This window comes from Toxotes jaculatrix, chromosome 17 (assembly GCF_017976425.1).
Source record: "Toxotes jaculatrix isolate fToxJac2 chromosome 17, fToxJac2.pri, whole genome shotgun sequence".
Classification (NCBI taxonomy): domain Eukaryota; kingdom Metazoa; phylum Chordata; class Actinopteri; family Toxotidae; genus Toxotes; species Toxotes jaculatrix.
Window position 1 is genome coordinate 1,144,091 of NC_054410.1, and position 18,892 is coordinate 1,162,982.

The window sequence follows — 18,892 nt, forward strand, 5'->3', positions numbered from 1 at the left end:
TTTTTCCAATAAACAACAACAACAGAGGGAAAAATGCTTCCAAATGTTTCTTCACTGCAGAAGCAGCATCTAGTTTTCATACAGAGACATGAGGAATCTGAGCCTGTCAGTCACCACTCCTTTGTGTTTGTTCTCTCAGGCTGAACATCCAATAAAAACACCAGCGCCGTGCAGGTGATGAGGAGAAGTACAACATACAGTTACAGTTTAAACAGTGAGTGTAGTGTGTGAAGCCCACAAGCTGTGCAAAAGCCGTGGGTTTCACCAAATATGTGCACAAACAGACAATGACCCGTGTTTGACCCACACTAACACGGAAACCATTACAGACGCCGTGATCACAGGTGTTCACTGGCTGTTCTGACTAATTGTTGTTGATTTTTTTAAAATTACTGTTTGGCCTTGATGTTATATAAAGAATAAAGAACCGATTAAGCCTCCATCTCGTGGCAGCCATTACAAACTCCAGCTCGTCAACTTTTTACTGCAAATAATTAAAAACCAAAAATGGAGAGAGAGTAAAAATGGAGTTGGAGGGAGTTAGGGGAAGGGAGCACTTTAACTTTACTCTGCGGTCGTGTTTAATTACGGCTGCACTCTTTGTTAATGACTCTATTAACGGCCTGCTTGATTGGCCGGCCACGTCTGCCGTCTCCCCGACGAGACAGCGCAGAAACCAGTTAAAATGGCAAATCCTCTTTACACATAAATCTGCCTAAAGATTGTCTGAGCGCCGGCCACCGAGCAAGAAAATTCATAACCTCGTCAATTTGTCAAAAGGCTTAAAAAAAAATCCTCCCTCACCACCCCACCACCCCGCCATTTTTCCTACACACCACGATCTAATTAAAGTTGAAAAATAATTAGCGATATATTTTCCCTCTTTAAAAAAAAAGAAGAGGGAAGGGCAGTGATTAAAGGAGAAGAAGAGGAAGGAAGAGCAATTAAGAGTATGGAGGTTGACGAACTCTGTGTACACATGTAGGATTACAGGGTGAGACTTGTATAAGGCAAAGACAAGCTTGATCTCTCTCTCTCTCTGTCATTCACTTTTTATTTATTTTTTTTTAATCGGTGTGCCACTTCTTCAGCAGCTGATAAAAAGCCCAGAGAACAAGATAACCAGCTCGGCGGAGCTGGTGGAAAAGCTTAGGGGACCTGATTCGACAATTAATCAATTATTTGATAGAAATCATCAATCAATCTTGGTGGGGGAATTAATCCAAGAGGGGGGCAGGGGAGAGAGAGAGAGAGAGAGAGAGAGTGACACAGTGACAGAGGGAGAGAGAGAGGGGAGGGGGCAACGTGCCTTCCTCTTTAATTTGGTAAAACTGATTGGCCTTTTTTCCTCGCTCCCATATCTGAGAGCTTCCTATATCTAATTTACAGAGACAAGGAGTTCACATTAAACTAATGGAGTGTGTGTGTGTGTGTGTGGGTGGGGTGGGGGGGCAACAACAGGGGACATCTACTGTCTGAACATGATACAGACAAATTCTGTGGTCAGAGAAAAAAAGTTGAATTCACCATTAAGTTCTCATGATGAATCGTAGCAGCCTGTAGGTCAAATGAAAAGATTGACTACCCCCCGTTCAACTCTTAGGAGCGTACCTGTTGCAGGTGTACCTTTGTTGCCATGGTAACAACAATAAACACATGGTTAAAATTGTGGAACATGAATAAAACAAACAGTCCCGTGTGCTGTTGACTCATTTCAATCCCTTTTAATTGTGTAACACACACGCACGCACACGCACACACACACACACACACACACAGCTTGTCAATATCAACTTATTAGCGCCTCCAAGGTCGATGTGTTGACCTTCAAGATGGACGCCTGTCTCTATTAACAGGAGCTGGTGGAGAGTGAACCAATTGAGACACAGAACTTGTTACCAAGCTGTCAAAGAACAAGCGAAGTGTCCCGCCCTACACACACACACACACACACTCACACACACACACACACACACACACACACAGCCATAAAATATGCGTCGTCGCTCGCTGCACAAATCAACAACCGTCCGACGAGCTGATGAGATTTTAAATGAGCCTTAATTTGTTGGGAATTGTCTTTGGTAATGATAGAAGAGAGGGATGGAGAGAGAGAGGGAGGGAGAGACAGACAGAGAAAGAGACAAATGCAGGGAAAAAGAAAGAGGAAAAGCCTGGAGACGGACTGGAGAATTTGGCAGAACTAAGTAAGAAACCAAAATAATGTGACTGAACTGTGAGAAGCTTCATTAGGATTTTTACAGACAAATACAGAAACACAACAGACAGACAGGTGTCTCACTTACCTGTGACAGTCCAAGGTAGATGGAGACCGTCTCAGAGATGTAGAGGAAGCGTCCCTCCTTGTTTAGTGCAAATACAAACCCGTCCAGAGACTGAAAACACAGAAACACACAGACAGAAGAGGTTTAGCTTCACCGATGTTCCACCTGCTGCAGTTTGAGTCAGAGCGTGTTGATCAGGTCCTGACGCATTTCAGACAAGAAAAAGGACACGACGCCCAACAGAGTAAAAAAAAAGGGATGTGACACAGTAAGAACAACATCGACACTGGTAACATGTTGAAAAAGTAACCGCTGACCCTCCTGACACTACTACACATAGCACTACACCTGTGTCTGACAAACACGCGGACACGTGACGTATGACGCGTCAGAACACCTGCACCTGTTGTTTTCCAAGTGAAGCTTATTTTTTTAGTACAAATAAAAATAAAATCTTAAGTAAACGTTTTTTCAGGATGATATTTTTATCAGAAGTGAAAGCAGGAGAATGACCCGGGTCAGTTTTACAAATATAAAAATCTACAAAGTTTGAGACGATGACTCACCGCCTGTGTGTGTTACAGGCGTCATGTGACACAGAGCTGATGCTGCCTGTTCTGTTCTGTGTTCTGCTGGAAAACTGTGACACCACAGAACGATTCAGACAGTTGTACTGTGCAGTACAACTGTACTACACAGGAGGTCTCTGTCTTCTAACATCAGACATGTGGAAAGGTCTGTCTCACACACACACACACACACACACAGACAGACACACACACACAGACATCTGAGTGTGTCTAATGGTGTATTTATGTGAAGATCACGGTGGAACACTCGACTCAGCAGCAAATCACACACACACACACACACACACACACACACACACACACACACACACACACACACACAGACACACGCACAGACACACACACGAGCACACACAGACACACACACACAGGCGTGTCTGAGTGTATCTAATGCTGTCGTTATGTGAAGATCATGGCAGAACACTCGACTTCTTGAGCACAATACACTGATTCTAACACACACACACACACACACACACACACACACACACACACACACACACACACACACACACACACACACACACACACACACACACACATACACACAGAGAGAGGCATTAATACTCCAGAGGTCAGTCAGGTTAATTACATGTGGTTCCCTACTGTTGCTGCTGAAACACCAGGTCTGTGTGTTTGTGTGTGTGTGTGTGTGTGTGTGTGTGTGTGTGTGTGTGTGTGTGTGTGTGTGTGTGTTATATCCAGACACTCTGAACAGACTGTGTATGTATGAGTGTATCTCTATTATTAATATGAATCATTTGCATTTCTGTGCAGAGAGAGAGGAGGTGAGATATAAAATTAATAATAAATTAATTTTAAAAAAGAAAAAAGGAAAGAAAACGTGAACAAAGGCCAATGAAAGATCAGCTCGTAGAAAGATTTCCCTCTGGATGTTTGATAAACACTGCTGGTTGGTTGTGTGAGCTGGACTCTATGTTCACTCTGTGATGTGCTGACGTAAATCAAAACGAGATGAGAGCTGACTCCAGCTCAGTGTTTGGATCTGACAGTTGAAATGAAAAACGTGGAACAGTCAACTAAATTGGCAAACTGAGAAATTTACATTTGATTTCCACATATTTCTTTTTGTCATGTTTCAAACATTTAAACACAAAGTGCTGCTTGGTGTTGACCTTTAACCTCTCGTACCTGGCTAGTCAAACTGATACTTACTATGATATGTGTGTGTGTGTGTGTGTCCAGTTTTAGTCTGCCCCTCTCAGCTGATGAGATGCTAATGAGATGCTAATCGTCAATGAGCCTCATCAATGTCCATCCATGCTGGGCTCCTCATTAACGAGCACCCTGATTCATTTTGTGTGTGTGTGTGTGTGTGTGTGTGTGTGTGTGTCATGCTGCCTATATGTAGCTATAAGCATGTATTTGTTTATCATGTGCCTATAAGTGTGTGTCTGTGCTGGTCCAGATTGCTGCTCGCCATGTTGTCGCCCTTCACACTAACTCTGTCTTCTTAAAAAGTCAATTATTCTCAGATGACATTTAAACATATAATTAATGCTAACTAGCTTAGCATCAAAGGTTATACCTAGCATGCTCTAATCTAGGCTAAGCAGGGTGATGATGAACACGATGATGATTTGCTCAGTACGTCTCAGAGCAACACCGGTTATCTCACAACAATCTCACATTCTCACTGTCTCATAGTCAGACATGAGCGATGAGGGTCAGGTTGTTATGGAGAGGTTGGCCGTGGCGAGGACCTGGTGACACTGGTCTGAGGAGGGACAGAGCACGATCCAGTGACAGGGTGTTAGGAGCTGTGCTGGAACCAGTCTGGACCAGGGGACACCTTCTGAGGTCTTGTGGAGGCCATGTCTTCAAACATTAGAGGTATTAACTTCGGATTGTTGGGTGATGAAGCTAAATTAAAAGGATCTGTCAACAGGAGAAACATCTTTGTGAGACATCACTGGGAAACCTCGTGGTGCTGACCCGTCTCACGAGCCTTTGTTAACTTGCTGTTTTCCAGTATGTTTCCGTATTTTCACTGATGGAGTCCGCTGAGGTTTCCTGGAATATTGTGACACAGCCACTAAGCCTCTGTGGGTCATGGATTACTTCACGCCTCTTCAAAGTAACACAACACAACAGTGGAAAAGGCTGAGATGTGGAGATAATCACAGCGTGTTTCTCTTTTTACAGTTTTATCAACTTGTCTGATTGAGGTCCAGGTTTAGCAACAAGCAGCTCCAGGTGAATGGAAGCAAATCTGCCCGTTTCAGAGGGATTAAAACGGATTAATTAGAATTGGAAAGCGAGTTGAAAGGTGGAAGCGAATATGTGTGTGTAAATTATGCTGATATAACACTGATGTAAACACCGTCTTTCTCTCTCTCACACACACACACACACAGACATGCTGTAAACAAACATAACCTTGCTGACTGCTTGGTTTAGTCCCAGGTTGCCTCCCAGAGGTTAAACAGGCCTCAGATTATTAGAGCAGTGACTCCGACCAGAGCTCACACCACACGTGCAGCTGCATGTTTGTTTTTTCTGCCTCTTTTGGTTTACACAGGGAATTATGTACAAGGTCAGCAGAGCCTCGAAAGGTCAGTGAAAGGTTGTACGATGCACAGAGGCTGGTGCAACGCTCAGAAAACAACGTTCAAGCCTCAGCAACTGACATTTTCTGCAGAAGGAGAAACAGCTTTTTAAAAACATTCTCATTAAAGGAGAAGCTGCATTTTCTTCTTCTAATGGCGACGACTTTTAACTTGGTGATGAGCAGGTTAGAAGAGAACAGAGGAGCCCAGTTCAGGTCCCACCTGAGCCACATCTGAGGCTGATCCAAGCCTGAGCAGATCCCCGTCACACAGACAGACAGACACGCAGCCGAAAACCAGCAACCAACATCAACATTTGTTCCTCGATCTCAGCAAGACAACAAACAGAGGAGCCGAAACAAGCGGAAACAGCAGAACCAGAGGAAACAACAATGAAACCAATAGAACCAGTACCAGCTGACCTCAGCCTGTTTGGTGGGATATTGTTTTTCATGCCCTTTGTTGTTTTTCACGTGTATTTGCATATTAATAACATTAGATTTGTGTGTGTGTGTGTGTGTGTGTGTCTCGTGTGGTTAGTCCATGTGACTTGCTGAGTTGGTGTGTATGTGCATGTTTTTTCCTGTTTATTTTTGACTCTGTGTAGATGTGTGTCATCAGGACGACACGCACTCACACACGCACGCACGCACACACTGACATGTGCAAGAAAATGAAGTAACAATACAAACAAACAGGTAGAAAACACACATACACACACAGGGTGAAACAAATGGACATTACAGCAAAAGTCATGCGCCAACACACAGACACACACATATTAAGAAAACAGCACATTAACATGCTCACACACAAACTCACAGCCATTGTCTCTATCTCTTCTCTTCTGTCTCTCTCTCTCACACACATACACACACCCTGTGGCAGCAGCCTGTGTGTGTGTGTGTGTGTGTGTGTGTGTGTGTGTGTGTGTGTGTGTGTGTCTCTTTATGAAATCACAGAGGGTCTGACCGCCTCATAGTAATTATGCTAATTGCCTGGATGCCCTTGCCTTTATTTATGCGCGGCTGCTAAGATAAATAAAAGGAAATTGCTTTGGATCTAACTGTATTCATTTCAGCATGCTAACTAGAATGCTAACGCCACTCTCTGCGTTTGTGGTGTGTGTGTGTGTGTGTGTGTGAGGAGCCACAGAGCGAGTTGGCGGGGGAGGGGGGGGGGGGAGGGGGCACAGATTTGTTTACCCTTCACAAATTCTGCAGGTAATTGCAATTTTGATTGTACATTTATTTATTTTATTCTGTGTGTGGACGGATTGCACTGCTGCGCTCTGTGTGTGCGGCAGCCGAGGTGGGAGGTTAGTGTGTGTGTATCAGTGTGTGTGTGTGTGTGCGCCTCCTGTCTCTCAGTTCTCTGTCATAATGAAATGTTTTGTTCTATTAAGCAGAATGTAACTGTCTGAGAGCTGCAGATTGTTCTGCAGTGAAACTAAAGAGACCGAACCAAACAACGAAAAGAAAAGTTTTCACCTCACAACAACATCATCATCATCATACCTGCTGAGAATGACATGATTCAGCTCTGTTAATGGGACTTTAGATAAAGCCAAAATGAAGTCATGAAATGGTTTACTATCACAAAAGATGAAAAGGTCACTGGTCACATGACACCTCTGTTTTCTGTGAATGTCGCACAGCTCTGCTCTCGTTCCATTCCTGCTCCCCACAGGCTGAACCCTTTGGATTCTAATGACCCCATCACCTTCCCTGTAGCGCCACCCTCAGGACAGACTTTACATGTACGGACACACACACACACACACACACACACAGACACACACACAGACACAGACACAGACACAGACACACACACACACACACACACACACACTTAAGGAAATCTATAAAGAGCAGAAAGGCAGATTTAGGCAAATACTCTTAGAGGCACAAACAGATCTAAATGTTAGGTCACAGACAGTAAAAGAAAGAATTAACAACACAAAACCACACACAAACACACACACCTACACACACACACACACACTCAAATGTCTAAATCTGGGCGTTCAGACAGTAAAAGAAAGAATTGCAATTGATTAGTGAGCAGTGCTGAATGGCTCACTCCCTCTGCTTTCCACCTCCTGCAGATTACTGCATCGATCGCCCTCACACACACACACACACACACACACACACACACACACACACACACACACACACACACACACACACACACACACACACACACACACACACGTATCGTATACACAACACACACAACAGAAAAGGCCATCTTTTAACCATTCAGAACGGGCGGTTTAAATGTTACTGTCTAGCTCTGCCTCTTAATGACAAATGGAAAAACAGACTCTGTGTGTGTGTGTGTGTCTTTCTCCCGTGAGAGAGGGAGAAATAGAGAGAGGGAGGGAGGGAGAGAACAAATGAATTGTACAAAGGACAGAAAAATGGGAGAGAGGGTGATATATAGGAAAACGACAAATAAAGAAATCATGGAACAAAGAGGGAGAGAGGCAGGGAAGTGATTAAAAAGCAATGGAGAGAGAGAGAGAGAGAGAGAGAGAGAGAGAGAGAAGCTCAATGGAGAAAAGAAGAAACAAAGAGCAATGAAGAAAAACAAGAGAAAAAGAGAAAGCAACAAAAAATCTTAAAAACAAAAAATGAGTGAGAAAGGAAAGAGGCCAAAAGTATGTGGACACCTTAACATTATATCCAAATACAGTACCTGAACATGTCATTCCAAAACCATGAACATTAACATTAACATGCTGCATTCGCAGCCTCTGCTCCTGTGGGAAAAAATCCTGTCTTCTAGAAATTACATTTGAAATTCCACTGATTGGGAACGGCAGATACGTCACACAATCATCAACACAACGACAAACAGGGACGTGTTTGTTTGGTGCGTTCATGTAAACACAGACCTTTTCCAAACAAGCCATGAAGTGTTAACATGAAATCCTAAACATAACTAAATAATGTATGGATTTTTCTGAGAGTGTGTCTGTGTGTGTGTGTGTGTGTTTTCCATCCGGCATATGGCTCTTTACGGTCTGACCCTCTGGGTTTTAAAGGCACAGTTCACTCATTTAGTTCCCAGTTCACACATTAACAACAACTGGAACAACTGGAGCAGCAGATCCTCAGCTCCACAGGGACAATAAAACCTCGCTCCCTCTGCTCCAGTAAACACAACATTTGCCTGGTTTTATTTTCATCACCTGCTTCTTTTCTTGTGAACCAGGCTGTTCAGCTGGACTTCAGCCAAGCGACAGTAATCTTCTACAAATACAAATATTCTGATTATTTAAGCCGGACTCGTCTTTGATTTCATCCGAAGCATAACCAGCACCTCGACATTATTTTATACAGATTCCTCGTCTGCTCTGCTTTTCTGCTGAATCTCTGCTGGTTAAACAACACGTTTAGGAAATAACATGTCAGAACTGTAACTGAGCATGACTGAGTGTGAGTCATATGACCAGGACCAGGATCATGGACCCTGGACCACTTGTGAATTTTACGAACCTATGAGAAAATTAGTGACTGCACTAGATTCTCTCCAGCTACTCATATGTGTCCCTGAAGAACACCTCTGTTGAACGCGTGTGTTCATACGATGGTTCTCGAGGCCTGAGACTCAGATGGAAGCACCTGGAGAATCTGGTCACATGGTTTCACTTGCTGTCAGTCGTAAGAGGAGTTTGAACTTCCTGTTAGTGAGCCGAACAGCTTCCTGTCCAACTAATGTACTGACAATCAGCATCGAGAGTCAGGCTGACATTCTGCCTGCAAAGGTCAACACACACACACACGCACACACACACGCACACGCACACGCACACATGCACACACACGCACACGCACACACACGGTCAAATGCATCCACATCCTCATAAGGACAAACACACACATCTTGCTATCATTGCCAAGTCCAAAAGGTCAACTTCATGCTGATTGGTGATAGAACTATCAAATGAACCAATCAATAGCCAGGAGGAGGAGGAGGAGGAGGAGGCAGGGGAGGAGAGAAGGGGGCTCCAGGGAGAGAGAGGAGAGGCAGAGCGATCTGAGATGGCCACACATCAAGAGAGAGAGAGAGAAGGTGAAAAGAGAAGGTGAGAGGATGGAGAGAGTGGGGGAGGGAGGAAATGGGAAGGAGGAAGTGAGAGAGAGAGCGAGGAGGAGTAGAAAGGTGAGGGGCGACTGAGGTAAGGAGAGAGAGAGAGAGATGAGAGGAAGGGGTAAATAGGAGGAAGGTGTCGAAAGGTCAGTATGTCAATACAGGACAGAGAGGAAGAGGAGAGAGAGAGGGGAAGGAAAGGGGAAATTTGGACAGAGAGGTGAGGAGAGAGGGGAGGCAGAGGGAAGGGAGGAAGAGCTGAGGAAGAGGAGGGTTCAGAAAGGTCAACACATGTCAATACTGGAAAGAGAGAGATCAGTGGATAGAAGAGAGGGGAAAGGACTGATGTCTCCTCTGCTTTACACTGTGAGACTGGAACCTGTGTAACTGAACTGATTTTCTAAAGCTATGTTTGATTAACAGATTAAAACAGAAGCATCTGTTCCATCAGATAAAAAGAGAGATGAACAAAGGACAAACGCGGCGGAAACCCGACTGACAGCGCCCTCTATCTGCTGCGGGAATAAAGACAGAGAGAGCCAGGTGAGAAAGCCAGGTGATGCTATCAGCGACGGACGTTCGGTTTATAGATGGAACAACAAAACATGTGACTTCATCCGGTTTCAGCACAAATCTGCTGTTTGTTTCCTGCTTCCATCCAACAGACGGCGTTTCTCCTTCTTTTTTATTAGTTTATTACTGTTGCTATGACAACACAGCCCCCCTCACTTTAGCAAAGAACTAATTTTCACCCAAGCAACGATGTTTCTGTATTTTAAACATGAACAGAATCAGACCTTAACCACAGAGCTGTCAAATCAGAAAACGGGTTCATTTCCCGACGGTGTCCTGGTTTCTGAAGGCACAGACCACGATGTTTTTCTGCTGATCAGAAAACACCTCGATGTGTCGAAGCTGGTGTGAGAACACACACAAATATTCCTCTGATTTCTTCTCTTTTGTTTTTGTCATTTTGTTATCTTTTCTATTTCCTTACACAAAAAAGTGAGGAGAATTCAAATTTTAGTTTGACTTTAATTGTGGTGATAGGTTGATTGATTGATCGATTGATTGTGATTGACAGACTACACATTTTTTGAGGGGCTGGATATTTATTTTTCTTCGTGTTAGAGACACAGAAAGGTAGAGAGAGAGAAAACAGCATCAGTGTGGTGCTGCAGACACTTGGAGCTGTCGCCGCTCCGCCTTTTTAATCAAAAGCAACAATCGACATGTGGACAGGTGACACACACACACACCACACACACACACACACACACCACACACACACACACACACACACACACACACACACACACACACACACACACACACACACACACACACACACACACACACACAGTGACAGTCCTGCAGTAATAATTCCACTCTTCCAGTTATTGCTCAGAGCTCAATATCACTTTAATTCCCTGAAGAGGAGTGTGTGTTTGTCTGTGTGTATGTGCTTGAGAGAGTGTGTGTGTGTGTGTGTGTGTGTGTGTGTGTGTGTGTGTGTGTGTGTGGGTTAAAGGTCCACTCTGGAGGTCCAGTACTGACCAAAGCGCGCTCTCTCTCTCTCTCTCTCCCTCCCTCCCTCCCTCTCCCTCTCTGTGCAGTGCAGATGTTAAAACATTTTTCTCACTAAAGAGAAAATGATGTTTATGCTGTGATGCTGGTTGAGGTGTAATCTGAAAATAAAGAATCCTCCGACTCTCCCACCTCCCAGCTGACACTGGACCCGACACGTACTTTCCCACTGTCAGACTCCGAGCATGCTCCATGTCTGAAGCCTCAGCTACAGGATTCAAACCCTCATTCATCCTTCTACATTCACGACTTTTCATTTTCATTCCAGTGACACGTTTCTTCCTTTCTTCTCTAAATCATCCTTTTCCTTCCTCCCTTGTTTGTTCTCTTAATCCGTCTTTTTCTCTTTCAACCTCTTCTTAACCTTCCTTTCTACCTTTTCCACACACTTTGAGAAAACACACACACACACACACACACACTTCTTACAGCTTAGTCAGTCTTTGATCTTCTCTTCTTGCTTCTGAACTATCTTCTGTACACTTTTATTGAGGTTCAGTATGATCCTTTTTTTGTACGTCTGCACAGACACACACAGTGTGACGTTTTATACTTGAAGTTATTCAAGTAATTCTCATCTATACAAATTAATTCTATTCTATTTCACAAAATGGTCTCCACTCAAGGTCTCCTTAAGCTCTCAGCTGTATCACTCATCTGAAATGTTGTGCTTGACACTTCATTCTTGACCCTGACAGAAAAATCTCCACTCAGACTTTTTGAACTGAGAGTCTGAACTGGAGTTTCATGACCTGTTGATAAAGACCTCGTCGAGAATGAATCATCAAGCTTTTTTCTACTTCATTCTAATATGATATTTTACTTTGACAGGTCATGTGCCTCTGTATGTGGTCTTTGACAGACCTCCAATCTGTTGCCATGGAGATGAGATGCGGCGACTTCCTCACGACAGACGACTGGGCGTGGGCAATCAAACACCCGCTCGCACACACACACACACACACACACACACACACACACACACACACACACACACACACACACACACACACACACACACACACACACACAATATGCTGTATGATTCAAGGACAGGAGTGTTGATAAATCTCTGTAATGCTCTCCAGATGGATGCTGCTCCTCTGCAGTTTAACCTTAGGATACCCTTCCAAAACACAGGCACCGACACAGAGCAGATGCACAGACGTCAGGATCCCGAGCGCCTCTCCTCCACACGCCGCGTTCGTCTCGTCTGAACTGAAACTTATTTCTGTTTTTTTTTTTTTTTTTCAGAGACATGCAGCAACATCAGGTGACAGGAGGCTCTTTTAGATGAGTCAGCACAAACAAACACTTCTGCTTCACAGGTACAAAACTGTCATTTTAGCTGCTGGAACTGACGTAATGCGTAAATTACTACAATATTATAGTACAGCACTACGACACAGCGCACACACGAGGTTAGCACCAGTGCTGCTGTAAAGTAATAATAACCCAGCGTGTCTCTAACTGACCCCTAGGGGAGCTCTTGTCACTGGACAGAAACATGCTATCCACATCATTAGCGCTGCATGCTTGGATATATACTGTACACATGTGCAGCCACTCTGCAATGATTTACACACACATATACACACTCTCTCACTCACACACACACACACACACACACACACACACACACACACACACACACACACACACACACACACACACACACACACACACACACACACACACACACACAGTCAAAGGAAATCAGAATTGAGCTTAAAGGTCCGAAAACAATAAAGACTGAATAAAACATTCACACACAAGAACACTCAGACTCTCTCTCTCTCTCTCTCTGGAAAATCACATGCTCGCTCACTCTCTTTAATGTCGTCTTAGTTCCTGATTAACTTAATGATAAAAGATACACTGATAACATCTTCAATATTAGGAAGAGAAAATGTAATTACAATGCTCATTTAATCAATTATCCCCGCAGTTATGGTGCGAACATTACCATTCAGCCGTGTATTTGTTAATTTGTGGTGGTGGAAATGGTTTTTATCATGGCTGCACATGCAGAGAGAGCGTTGGTTTAACTGGGAGGGAACGGCTGGAAGTCGCTGCAATTATGATTCATCATTCGCAAAATACATGCAAATGATCATTAGTACTTTACAGTTTAATGAAGAGGTTGGTTAATCCTAATTCTATCCTGAACAGTGTTACTCCTTTAAATATCTACATCTATGCTGCATGGCATGAGGAATATTTCCTCTGATAAAAGAGAGAAACTTTCACACCAACAGATGGAAGCGTCTGAAGATCATGTGATAGAAGCAAAAGCTCCTGAACGGCTACTAAATGGACTTGGAGGTGGGATTGTTTTGTCAGTTGTCAGTATTTTTAAGTGTTTTGCTCATGTTGGGCATAAAGAGTTTATAAATCTTTCTGATCAACTGTCAGTTCAGAAATCTTCGTCTTTCGTTGAGAACTGAACGTCTCATAACAGACGTCTCGAATTTATTCATCAGCTACAAGAAAACTGATTTGTAATTTGTAATTGTGCAGTACCGATCAAGAATCCAAACGTGTGTGATGGTGAGCTTTTGATCGATAACCGTTTGATCAAAAATGAATAAATTATCTTTAAATAAGATCATCTGAGCAGAGCCGTCATTGACAGCTGTCGTCTGTTTCTTCAGAAAATAATAATTAGCAGCTAACGTTAGCGACCAGCATGTCCAGATGCTTCACTGGTGCCGCTGTGTTTTATCATGTTTTTAACATTAGACACTGTAAATAAGTGCTGAAATCCTGCACTGCTGAGTGACGCTCAGCGAACTGCTCTGTGCTTTAGTCCGTCTAAGCTCTTCATCGTCGTCTTCTTCAGGTTAGGCACAGTGTGCTGCATTACTGCCACCTACAGTGTACAGTCATTGGATATGATGAGTCTGGCTCTGGCCAACTTGCGTCACTCGTGCTCAGTGGGTTAGCTGTTTGACACAATGATTTGTTCTTAAACACGCTCCTGTTCTTTTGCTTAAAAATCCATTTTTAAAAAAATTTTTAGATCAGAGGAAGTCAAGACGAGAAGTTAGCGAGTGTGGAGCGAGATCGAGAGCTCGATGGCGTGAGTGTCACGCTCAGTGCGAGAGAGGAAGCAGCTCTGATCCATCACAGAAAAGCTGACGATCAACGCGAGGGACACATTGTTTCTGATGTTTCCTCAAGATGAGATGCTTTAATTCAGACCCGGTCTCCAAACACGTCTCAACTCTAACAGTAGGTTTTTATTGAGACATCCCACTCCACAGCTGAACAGAGAGATGAAGACGGAGAGAACGGAGGGTGGAGGACGAGAGCGAGGGTGAGAGAGCACGGTGGGGAAGAAGGGAGAGAGAGATTATGATTCCAAAGCAGCGGACGGCATTTGTCTTCATTTGGTGTGACTGCCTTCATGCGTTATTATTAGCGGCTGTCGGGGAGGGAGAGAGAGAGAGAGAGAGAGAGAGAGAGAGAGAGAGAGAGAGAGAGAGAGAGAGAGAGAGAGAGGAGTGAAAGAAATGAAGTGGGGAGGTTGTAGAGAGAGAGAAACAACAATGGAGAGTGATGGGAGGAAAATCAGCCACTGAAACACACACACACACACACACACACTCACTCTCACACACACACACACACACACCACACACAGAGGTATGTCGGAGGCGGTCCAGGACATGACATCTATTTTAAATATTTGTCCTGCTCACAGGGAGATGAAGGAAGGTCAATGGACTCAACACACACCACACACACACACACCACACACACACACACACACACACACACACACACACCACACACACACACACACCACACACACACACACACACACACCACACACACACACACACACACACCACACACACACACACACACCACACACACACACAGAAAATGTTCTCAGCTGGCGATGGGCGTGTTACCAGACATATTTTGATCTCATGCCAGTTTCTGTAACTTTCAGCTTTCCAGTGGACAAACACTGTGTCTCCAGGCTGGCGATGTCCCCACCTCCCCGCTCACCACGTCCTGACTCCAGCTCTGTCTCACACACAGACGTGAGATTGATATCTATCCGAACATCTCACTCTCCAAAAGCAAACAAATGAGCGTATTTTTAATTAGCCCAACCTTTTCACCCTCGTTACTGCTGGCCTTGCACAAACCGGAGGCCTGAGGGCTGCCTCGGATTAGCTTAAAGATGTTTCTACCGATGAGATCTTTAGTTCTTCCCAGAAACGTTTAGACAGCAGCTAAAACTGTGTCCTGACTGACCTTCTCTCTCTCTGTGTCTCTTCTATCCACACCTCATTTCCAGTTTAACAAATGTACTCGTATTGATGTTTAGTGTTTTCCTCTCTGTGCGTTCCAGTTATTAATCCATAAACCAGCAGTGAAAACAGCAGCTCTGTCTGTTTCCTCCCATTAATGATTTCTCTGTGTGTTCTCCTGCAGATAAAGTGCTCCCAGATTGAAAATGATTTCCTTTTTTCTAAATCTCATTACAGTGATTCTTTCCTCTTGTTTCTCCTCTTCATTGCTTTATGTTTCTTCTTTCTTATTTGGACATGCAACTCCCATCCAGCGAAATAAATCCTCCTCTCTTGTTCGATTTCAGTTTCCACTTGCTGTTCTTCTGTTACTCTCATTTGTTTCGGTGCAGTTTTTCTTCTAAAACACACAGAGTTTGATGCACGCGGGCATACAAACGTTAAATCATGTACACAGGCATGTTCACATGCACATACACGAACAAAATCACAGGTATGCATGCAAGTGTAACATCACAATAAGACACACAGACACACGCAGGTACAATAGCTGCGCAGAAGCTGCTTCGGTTTCCCTTCTCTTCTGTCTAACCAGCTGATTTAGTGCCGAGGCACGTACTGGAGTGGAAAACAAACACCTCCAGCAGCAGCAGAGGCGGCGGCGGCAGAGACAGAGGTTATGTTTGACACATCGCTAACGCTCAAGCTAAAAATTTAAAGAGACTTGGTTCACGGCAGGCATCCAACACCTGGAGTATATGAGCTGGTGTGAGCCCGCGGAGAGTCCGGCAGCAGGAGATGCAAATGCTTCCCGCTGCAGTAAACCCCACCCGTCTGGTGCTCCTCACAGGACAAAACAAACACTGTAAGATGAATGAGGAATGTCTCTTTGACACTGACCTGGTGAATGAGGCATCTGTGTTTTTATATAAAGAAATTTAACACTCAGCTTAAACTGTTTGTTTATTTATAAAATATATATATGTATATTTATATGATTTGTATTTTATAAGTTGAATTAATAAGTTAAATGTATTTGGTTTTTGTTATTATTATTATCAGATCAGGCAAAACCACAACCCAAACCAGACCAGTCACACACACACATACACACACACACACACACACACACACACACACACACACACACACACACACACACACACACACACACACACACTTACAGGCAACAGATCGGTGATGGGAGTGAAGCCATAACCTTCCCCTCCTTACCCACAATCCCTCTGGGGACTTCCCCCACCAGCTGCTGCTGCTGCCTCCCTGACTGACAGCCTGACACACACACACACACACACACACACACACGCACACACACACACACACACACACACACACACACACACATACACACACACACACACACAGTGAAAATTAGAGAGAATAAAAATGAGAGAAACATGGGAAGAGAGAACAGAGGAGAGAGGGGAAGAAAGGATAAGAGAGAGAGAGCAACATTAGGAAGGAATGAGGGGTGTGAGGGAGAGGGAGAGAGAGAGAGAGAGAGAGAGAGAGAGAGAGAGAGAGAGAGAGAGAGAAAGAGAGATGGGCGAACGGCAGCCAAAATCATGGAGGCGTTTCCTGTTTGATTAGAGCAGATTTCTCTGTTGGATTGTAGTGATTATGGAGGGTGACAGAGCCAGGTGACTGGGACATGCCAGCCGTCACACACACACACACACACACACACACACACACACACACACACACACACACACACACACACACACACACACACACACACACACACACACACACACCTCTGCAGAGTTGTTAATGTGAATGTGTTTCACATCCTGTCTGCCTCCAGTCTGGGATTCACAGTGGGATTTTATAACACCAAACGAAAACATCATACAACGCGGCTCAACAACACAACATGACAACACAAACACAATCAAAACAAAAAGATGATGTAAATCAAATGATACGGAAACACGTGAAAAAAGGCCGAACTGCACGACACCAAAATGAAAATGAAACGCTCAGCAGGACGCTGCACTTTGTCATTATTATGTTTCTAAAGCATCCTACATAAATACAGCCACGAATAAAACCCTGCTGGACAAATTCCTTTAAAGGCCTCGGTATCAAACCTCAGTCTGTACGACAACTGACCAAACTGTGTCCGATGTTCAGTCACGTTCTTATTCTTCTCTATACGTCTCCTCCATCACATTTAACCGTGAGACATTGTTATCTGTTACTTTTCAAATTAAAATTTTACATAAAAAACATTAAAAAAATAAAAATATAAAAAAAGAAGAAATGTAGTTTGTAGCTGTGCGTCTTTGTCATGGTTCAGATGTCTGTGAGTTGTTAGCAGTTCAACCAACCTTAACTGTTTGAGGCTAAAAGACAAAGTTCTCCAGTATATTCACAGGAGAGCTTTGTTTTTTTTCTCTCACCCATTAATCTGGTGACCCTTTTGGAGGAACACAACCCCATTAACCAGAGGAGGCTTCACTACTGAACAACTGAATTTAGCTACACCACAGACAGGAGGCAGAGAGGATGAAAGAAAAGAGGAGGAGAAAGGAAGTAGAAAGGAAACGACAAAATAAAAGCATCTTAGAGACAAAAAGACAGAGAAGAAAAGAGAAAATCCCCTGTCGTCTCTGTGACAGTAAAACCATTAATCCACATGCTCACAACCTTATAATGAAATTATTCTACAGAATCCGCTTTCACTCTGTGTGTGTGTGTGTGTGTGAGTGTGTGTGTGTGTGTGTGTGTGAGTGTGTGTGTGTGTGTGTGTGAGTGTGTGAGTGTGTGTGTGAGCAGATTAATTTGGCAGGGGGTGAGGATTCGCTCTACCCTGCATCTGGAGAGGAGGAAGGGTTTTACATCTCAACCCATCCTGTTCAGCTCAGCGTGAGTAAAACACACACACGCGCACGCACACGCGCACGCACACACACACACACGCACGCGTTTTGGAGGAACAAATAAATGTGGGAACACATCAATAAATATGCAATTACACACAGCAATATGCACACACACGCAGTCAGGAACACAGAGATACAGATATACACAGACACACACACACACACAGACACAGACACACAGACACACACAGACACACAAACACAGACACACACACACAGACACACAGAACAAAGCGACAGAAGGACAGAGATATAATCTGATCGTCTTTTCATTGTTGCCGTTTGTTCAATTGTCACTTTGGCTTTCGAGTGATCCTCTGTTTCCTTTGATCTCTCTCTCTTTCACACACATAGAGACAGAATACAAATCCAAGTATTCGCTCCTCCTCTCCTCTCTGCTCTGTTTCGTGTATCACGTATGCGTCCATGCCCTAAACCTGAACACAATATTTACATGTGAAAACGACGTGTAAACACAAAGAACGAGAAAACTTGTGGGGTCAGCAAACAGTGAACATACGTGTCAGGACGTGTCAGGACACAGTCCATGCACATTTTGGCTGCTTCAACTGATTTTTTGTG

The 18,892-nt window shown here is 43.9% G+C and overlaps 1 protein-coding gene across 1 annotated transcript in view; it reads right to left on the reverse strand.

The window, feature by feature from the left end:
• LOC121197383 (neuronal PAS domain-containing protein 3) overlaps nt 1-18,892 on the reverse strand; it is a 204,534-nt gene that overhangs the window by 61,541 nt on the left and 124,101 nt on the right. Inside the window, exon 5 of the mRNA XM_041060972.1 lies at nt 2,307-2,396. Within this exon, the coding sequence (XP_040916906.1) occupies nt 2,307-2,396 (90 nt within the window). The remainder of the gene's footprint in view (nt 1-2,306; nt 2,397-18,892) is intronic.